This window comes from Fragaria vesca, linkage group LG3 (genome assembly GCF_000184155.1).
Source record: "Fragaria vesca subsp. vesca linkage group LG3, FraVesHawaii_1.0, whole genome shotgun sequence".
Classification (NCBI taxonomy): Eukaryota; Viridiplantae; Streptophyta; class Magnoliopsida; order Rosales; family Rosaceae; genus Fragaria; species Fragaria vesca.
Genome location: NC_020493.1, coordinates 13,269,159 through 13,277,474, shown reverse-complemented (window position 1 = coordinate 13,277,474; position 8,316 = coordinate 13,269,159). Strand labels below are relative to the sequence as shown.

Below are 8,316 nucleotides of genomic sequence, written 5' to 3'. Positions count from 1 at the left end.
GAGAGAGAGAGAGAGTTTAGCTGACATCCGACATCCATATAATAACAAAGAGATGCCACTATATTAGCCTCCCCGCAATGAACTAAGGTCTTGATTCTAGGGCTGGAACCGGTACGGCAACCGACTTTTTAGTCTTAAACTGGCTACCGAGCCAATCTTCTTTGGTATAGAGATTTCAAAACCGTAACCGATCCAAAAAATCGGTATCCCGACAAGTCGGTTGCCTAAAATGTCATTTTGGCGTCGGTTATTAATCGGAATTACCGATCTACAGAAGAGAAGAAGATGAAAAGAACAGTAACTGAAAGCTCATTTGATTCCAAACTTGCTAAAACCCATTCGATTTTCTAAGCTTGGATGACATGTTTCGCATACTAAACCTGCAAATTACGAAAACCCAACTCAAATCTTCACTAGAATTCTAAAATCTGAAGGAAACTAAACAAAAAGTGACTTGTGAAAGAGGAGATGATACAGTTTTGATGATGGAGATGATGATAAATTGATAAAATTGAAGGAGATTATTGAAACGAAGAAAGCCTTTAGGATAAAAATTAAAAAATCAAAGAGGAAGATCTCGCATACCTGTTATAGCGTTCTGCACTTCTACATATAATGATAGAGGAGAACTGGAGGAGGCGAAGAAAACCACACAAAATGGATTTGATAAAGTGAAAGAAGAAGTAAGAAAAGGACTAATTAAGTGAATACTAATGCATACATGTTTATATTTAGCTTTTGTATATTATGTAGTAAAGAGGATGTGTGGTCTGGTGGTTTGAGACTACTCTTTGCAAATATGAGGTGAGGGTTTCGACACTCAACTCTTGCAAATTCACCACTATTTTTGAATTATGTGGAGTATATATGTATTTTGGTAGGCTCGGTATACCGAAGGTATGCAATACCTCAATACCGTAGCCGAGCCGAATAAATGATACGGTACGGTTGAGCTGAGCCGAACTCTCGGTACAACTCGGTATTGGCTCGGCTGGAATTTCGGCTGGTTCGGCTTGCTTGGCTCAAAATGCCAGCCCTACTTGATTCTCCATGGAATTGTAATTTTTTCTAGTGATGTAGTAAGTTTAAAATATTTTAATCTCCTTTGGCCTTCAGCAATAATCGAAACATTCAAGTTTCAAGATGCTTGTAAAAACAATAATTGGACAGCCTTGATCATTGAAATGACAAAATCTTGAAAGAACCATCAAAACATAGCTTAACAAAATCATGTGGTGGTAATTTCTGACAAATTATAACTTTCAGTTCCTTATTTGACTCATTTTTTTGTTATATTTCCACATCTCCACCGTTCAGTTTGTAGATACTAATGCTTGGTCACTTCTATAAAGTTTCATCTGATTTGATGATTATTTGGGTTTTCGCAATCGTTATTTACACAAACAGTTTTAGTTAGACATATTTATTGTCCGTTTATTGATTTAATCTAATTCAGTACCTTAATGATTATCAATTTGAATAACATTTTACATGAATGATCTATACGTACATTAGTGTCAATAAACTGAACGATAGAGATATGAAAATATGACCGAAAAATGAGTCAAATAAGGAACCTCACACTATAATTTCAGAGCGAACCTTCACTCTAGATAGAAATTGATATAATTTTTATACACTCTTACATAGTAGTTGCATCATAAGTAACTTGTAAAGCATTTTAATTTTATGAATTCCGAAAGACCGAATCTTTTCCCACTGAAAGGAAAAATTACGTTCTATATAGAATTTTGGTTAGCCCTTAGCAATAATCCATTGTCGTCCAGCGGTTAGGATATCTGGCTTTCACCCAGGAGACCCGGGTTCGATTCCCGGCAATGGAACTTTTTTAGCTCACTGGAATTTCAACTTCACTTTTTTACAAGTAAAATCTAAAGGCTAACCTGGCAGGCTCCTACTCGTGTTCAAATATAACTGATGCAGCCCCGCCGCACCTGATCACACCCGTCCTCCTTCCTTTCGCCCAAACTCATCGATTTGGGATCAAATTTCTGTTTCTCTCGAAGCAGCTCTGCTTCACTTTTCTCACAGTAAGTCCTCTTTCTCTCTCTCCCTATCTCTATTTCACATTCATAAAGCATCACTGTTCCTCTAAGATCCATAACATCTCGATGAGATTTCACACACGCAAAGAGCTTAAATTGAATTTGCGGACTTTAAATTGTAGCTGATTTTTGTTCTTCTTAATCAAAACCCTGGTTTTTTTTTTGTAGGGTTATAAAAAGCATGTCGCTTCCTAATGATGACAGTACTTCTTCAACTTCTGATGCACAGGTATGCATACATTTTCATCCAAAGAAACATCCTTTCTTTTTTGTACATTGGTTTTTGTTTCTGGGTCTGATTCAGCAATGTGGCAAGGTATTAAAGATTGCATCTTTTTGACCAAATTCTTGGTTGTGTTTTTATATGCTTATGATTTGGATTATGGGCATGTGGAATCATAATCAGCTAGCTAGTGTTTAATAGTGAGGTTTAGCACTTGGTTACTTATGATCACATCATGCTTTGGTTCGGTCATCACATCCGTTTCAACAAACAATGAATTTGAATGTATAGCGGTTGTGTTCTGTAGATTAATCCTGTTCTTGGTCAAAATGTAGCATAACAATGGAAAACCAAACTATAAGTTTGATTGTAATAGTGGAAGAAACTAGTAAATTTGTTATTTCGTTGTATGCATATATAGAAGATGTTCAAAGTTTGTCCCTGATGGATCATCACAAGTTGCCACTGGAAGCACTATAGGGCTTTCCTTTATGTTGAGGATCGGTTCTTGTGTGTGTGGAGACTAGAATTTTATTCGGTCTTTTTCTTGGTCTACAATAATCATATATAATTCAGTCCTTTTCTTATGGTTCCTTTCTTTTGTGGCCTGTCCTTGCAGCTTAATAATATTTTTGGGGATCTACTGGATTCCATTATTGTTGATGTTGCATCTGAGTGCCATCGAATAGCAAAACTGGGACTTGATCGTAATTTTGAAGAAGAGGAAGAAGAAATGAGGCTTTCAGCCCAAGCACGAGTAAGGGTAGCTGATCCTAGTAATAGTAGTGAAGCAAATGGGAAATACGTGGTCGACATATTTGGACAGACTCATCCTCCTGTAGCGAATGAAATATTTGAGTGCATGAATTGTGGTCGAACTATCATGGCTGGAAGATTTGCTCCTCATTTGGAGAAGTGTATGGGAAAGGTGAGTTTATGCTGTCTTCTTATAGTATACATCTTTGTCTAAAACTGTTACCTTGATTACTTTGGAGGTCATAAAAAGTTGGAAACTGATGTTTGCATTTGTTTCACCACAGGGTAGAAAGGCTCGTCTGAAGGTCACAAGAAGTAGCACAGCTGCACAGACTCGGCATACACGAGGCAACCCTGGTTCCACATACTCCAACTATTCAAATTCCAACAGCACAAGCCGGCTACCAAATGGAACGTCCAGTGTTGGAGGTGAGGAGTATTCAAATGGTGCATTGGAAGAGTCATGAAACAAATTTCAGCTCTGGATTCTGGTGTGCTCTACAAGTTACTGGGAAGCAGTGCATATTGTATAACTGCATAGTTTCCTATGTTTATGGAAAGGAAAGGTGATTTTTGAGTATGCTTCTGTTGGTTTGGGCATTCACAGATGATCTGAATGGAAAATTTAGTCATAATCTGACCACATTAGTTCTTCAAGTTTGAAGAACACCTTGTATACAGTATCCCTCTCCTGTCCATGGTTAACTTTAATGAAATTTCAGAGCCTTATGGAAGTTGATTCTACCTTCTTTCACTTTTTTCTTCTCTTTTTAGTTGACCTTCAAATATGCTAAACCCTAATCTGGCTAAAAGAATGAAAAATGTTCACCGTCAAACTGATGATCATCAGATTGGAAGTTAGTTTTTGCTGAAAAAAGAAGAAGATATAAAATGGATTCCGTTGCCGGGACTTGAACCCGGGTCTTTCGGGTGAGAGCCGAATATCCTGACCAACTAGACTACAACGGATTTGCTTATTTCTTTGTTCCAATCTAACAACAAATCTACGGTAGAACTTCTTTCTTCAGGAATTGTTAATGCTAACTTGACTTGTCTATTAAAATGTTACTGGTTATATCTGGCTTATAACACCCCCACAACTCTACCAGCCTGCATTTTCATAAGCTCTTTCAGCATTTGCACCTTTACGTTTGTCCAGTTTGCTAGTTTATATGCATGGTTCAGTTCCAGTCCTTGTCCAGCAGGGCAGAAGAAAATAAACCATAACGGAATGACAATTGTCAAATCTGTACATACAAAAACAAAGACATCTCTCCTCGTTGTTTGCTCAAATGATCTATGCACAAATTCTACTTTGGCAGGCAGCCCGATCATTGTTTGAGCAAGGACCCTTATATATCCCATAACACTGAAAGAAATCATAGAATTCTGCACCTGTATAGTGGATATAACGCCATTCTCCATTCTGTACGAGGTGATGAGAGACATAAAGACAGAGAATACACCAGGACATGCAAAGTTTTTCTCTAAAAGCAGAAGACAAACATATCTAAAGTAGGTATCCCAACTTTTCCCACAAACCTTAATAGCACAAGCTGCATAACAAGAAAATGTCAATTTACTCACATAATTTCACTATCATTACATTAGGCTTATTGCCTATATCAAAGTGGTGATGACTTATCATTTGCAGACTATGAAGACAACCCTGCGGAATTGGTGCTGTCAGAATTTGAAGACTTAGTATGACCTGTTTCAGAACCACTAATGGTATCACTAAATGTCATAACTGGACGAGCAAAAGAAGGGGCCATTGGCATGATTGCTGGGAGAGTGGGCAATTGGTCCTTGAAGTTAAGCACTTGAATCGCTTGTTGTATCGGAGGCCTGGAAGTATAATCTGGGTGAGCACACCACAACCCAACAATCATCAGACACTCCATTTGTCTTTCATCAAAATCTCCACACAATTTTGGGTCAGCTGCTTCAATAAGTTTCCCTTCTCCATATAGCCCCCACACCCAGTCCACTAAGTTGATCCTACTATTTTCCAAATCGAAATCCATGGATTTTCTCCCGCAAGCTATTTCCAGAGCAACTACTCCGAAGCTATACACATCTGACTCCTTGCTAGCCTTGCCTGAGACAACATAATCAAGAGCCATGTAGCCCCTAGTTCCAGCCACAACCGTCGTTAGCGACCCTTTTTCGTGCTCCACAAGTCTAGCTAATCCGAAGTCTCCAAGCTTTACGTTGAAATTCAAATCCAACATAACATTGCTTGCTTTGATATCCCTGTGCAGTATACACTGTTCACATCCTTCATGTAGATAAAGCAAACCGCTGCCCAAGCCAAGAGCAATTTTGTATCTTACCTCCCAATTCAAGAAGCTTCTCGCTTTGAACAAGTAAGAATCTAAACTTCCATGGGGCATGAGCTCATACACAAGAAGGAGCTCCCCGTTTTCGTGACACCAACCAATGAGTTGCACAAGGTTTCGATGCCTTAGTCGACCTATGATCCTGACTTCGGCTGCGTACTCCTTTAGCCCTTGTTTGGATCCCTTGGAGACCCTCTTAACCGCTACATATGCGTTTAAGTCTCTTATGAATCCTCTATAGACTCCACCGAATCCTCCCTCTCCAAGCTTCTCTTCTTCATCAAAATTATTCGTGGCTCGAGCCAACTCGCTGTACATAAACTTCATTGGGCCTGTTCCCCTTTCGAACTCATCATCTAGTACCATCATAGTGTCTTCAACATTTCTCCCTGCAACGCTCTTCCTCCGAAAGATGAACCAAACCAAAGCCAACGCAGCCACCAAGATACTTAAACCAACACCTAGCCCCACAGCAAGTAACGGTATATTGTTATTTCTTGACTTGTGTTCATCAACAGTATCAGGGTTGGGTGCAGCTGGTGGTGTAGTGTCTTTCGAATCAACAAACTCATCAACAATAGAAGTCGAAGTGAAATTCCATGAGATGATTTCAGGCAAAGAAACCCTATCACCGGTTCCAGCAGAGAACCCCACAATTACCCAATCGGGCAAGTACTGTTTCAGATCAACCACGTAACGAAGATATCTCATCACTTGCTTTTGGATACCAGCTGTATCATTCACCAAAGTGGTGTATGCAACAGTAAGAGTTTTTGAGCTGGAATTATAACTAATCGAAGCATTGTTGATTTTCGCATTCGGAATATCTCCAGACCAAGCCATGGTAATGTTAGACCTGAGATTGTTGACATCGACCCCGACATGATCGTATGGGGGGTCGAGGTAGGTTGGCGGTGGATTCTGGTAGATATCAAACTCCACCGCCACAAAAGGGTACTCATTCCCTCCTGGAAGGTCTGCGACGGGGAGGCCAAGCTTGCCGCCACCTCCTAGTATACTGTTGAGTACGGATCCTTTTGGCGCCAAGAAGAACACGAACCCGTCACCGTAGGATTTGTTGCCTTGAGAGTCAATGACAAATGCAAAGTGCGTGGTGAAGTCTGCAAGTCTCAGTTTTCCCGAGTCATTCCCCCGGAGAAGGAATGGTTCGCTGTACGTGGCTCGACCGATGTTGCCAGCCAGTTTAGGTTCTTTGGCGGTTTTGGTGAGCCGGAGGCGTTTGCCGTCGGTATAATAAGCATCTCCTTCGATGAATAAAGAGGTGGTGTCATTGGGGAAGGTGGAGAAATTGAAGGTTAGTGGTGTTGCGAAAGGGGTAAACAGAGAGAAGAGAAGAAGAAGAAGAAATTGTAGTTGTGTATGGACAGCCATTATTCTCAACTGTTTGGAGGACTGCAATGACCTAGAGTCTCAGAGAGAGCGATCAAAAGACTTGGTACAAATCCAAATGAATATGTCTGTACATACATATAGAGCAAAGTAATTAAAATAAGGTCATCCCGAAAAAGAAAACGGTGAAAGAAATTCATGCATGGGTGGACTTTTGATTAATTAAACGAGAAATTAAGGATGGTCTTGCACGTAATCCTTCTTCTTTGGCATTAAAGAAAGGAACAAATTTACAGTCGAAGTTTCAGTTGGTTCATGAAGGAGCAGGTAGGTCATGAAGGGTACGAGGAGATCGATGGGAAAGAAAGGAGGACTGAGCACCAAGGACATGCAAGTCTGGAGGAGAGCGTGCTGCGGAGGAAGGCATCCCAATGGACGAGTCCAAGAACAAAACTAGGACTCCTTGAGCTTGATTTGGGGGCCCTGTTCAATCGCACCTGTCCTTAATTGGTCGTCTCTGGAAAAACTTGCAGTGTTTCATGAATCGTTTTTCTCAATCGATTTTAAGGAAAAGTATAAACATACAAATAACATATTCTAATGCCTCTTACGACAGAATTTCTATAATATAATTCCGGCTGGCAATGATATAGCAAATGTTGTTGTATGTGATTATGTAGCTAGTCCCATATTTTGGGTCCAAAACTTCTTAGGTGGATCCTGTCTAAATGACCTCACCTGTAGATTATGTATTTATTTGATGTTGATTCTCCCACGTTGTCTGATTAAGTCGTCCAGGCAATCTGTGTTTTGATTTGATTCGGTAAAGAAACTGTAACATACAGATCATGGTTTTCGACGGCATTGGAGTTTAATATGTAGATCAAATTGCTTAGGTCACAAAATATGTTATTTATGATAGACTAGCCTCCAAGCATGTGCTTGACGCTTGTTTTCATACTTTCATGTACGACGTAGTGCCGTATTTAAAAGAAGAAAAAATTAAAAATTAATTGTGTTATTTTTTAAGGGTAAAATATTGTATAGTTTCTGTAAGGAAACTAATCTTCCATATCTCTCTGTATTACAGCTGTATATTCCCTTTCCTTTCTTGTAATCCTAAATCGTAGCAAATTCCTGACTTGTAGGAATTAGGAGAAATCTCCCTGTATAAAGATATGATTGAATATCAGTAATACACAATTCCATTCTATCCTGTTTTCATGGTATCAAGAGCAGAGTAAGATCCTAATCCATAGTTGTTCCCATCCTTCTCAATCACCATGTCTGACACCAATATTCCTGTCCCTCCACCGAAATCAAGCGGTGATGATGATATCCCTCCATCAAAACCAAACAGTTCCAGTTCATCTGCCGATCCCTTCAAGGCAGAACCTTCAAATCCTTATTTCATTCATCATTCGGATCATCCCGGATTGGTCCTCGTTTCCAAACTCCTAAATGGAGATAATTTTTCTGGTTGGAAAAGGGCTATGGTCAGAGCCTTAAACTCCAAAAACAAGCTCGGATTCGTCAATGGTTCCATCAAAATTCCCTCAGCAGAAACCGATCCTGAAGG

At 39.7% G+C, this 8,316-nt stretch overlaps 2 protein-coding genes and 2 non-coding genes across 4 annotated transcripts; 2 read left to right on the top strand and 2 right to left on the bottom strand.

Annotated features, from left to right (window-relative positions):
* Window positions 1-1,772: 1,772 nt before the first annotated feature.
* On the top strand, window positions 1,773-1,844 carry TRNAE-UUC. Its single transcript has one exon. It is a non-coding gene; the product is annotated as a tRNA-Glu (tRNA).
* Window positions 1,845-2,006: 162 nt separating this feature from the next.
* Window positions 2,007-3,777, top strand: LOC101312034 (ataxin-7-like protein 3-like). The gene is made up of 4 exons (XM_004294262.1): window positions 2,007-2,051; window positions 2,235-2,295; window positions 2,909-3,217; window positions 3,330-3,777. The coding sequence occupies exons 2-4, from the start codon at window positions 2,248-2,250 to the stop codon at window positions 3,510-3,512; spliced, it is 540 nt and encodes a 179-aa protein (XP_004294310.1). The 5' UTR covers window positions 2,007-2,051; window positions 2,235-2,247; the 3' UTR covers window positions 3,513-3,777.
* Window positions 3,778-3,941: 164 nt separating this feature from the next.
* On the bottom strand, window positions 3,942-4,014 carry TRNAE-CUC. The gene has a single exon. It is a non-coding gene; the product is annotated as a tRNA-Glu (tRNA).
* Window positions 4,015-4,128: 114 nt separating this feature from the next.
* On the bottom strand, window positions 4,129-6,779 carry LOC101309717 (L-type lectin-domain containing receptor kinase IX.1-like). Its single transcript, XM_004295730.1, has 2 exons — window positions 4,757-6,779; window positions 4,129-4,601 (listed from the first exon to the last, which is right to left on the bottom strand). The coding sequence occupies exons 1-2, from the start codon at window positions 6,777-6,779 to the stop codon at window positions 4,129-4,131; spliced, it is 2,496 nt and encodes an 831-aa protein (XP_004295778.1).
* Window positions 6,780-8,316: the final 1,537 nt, after the last annotated feature.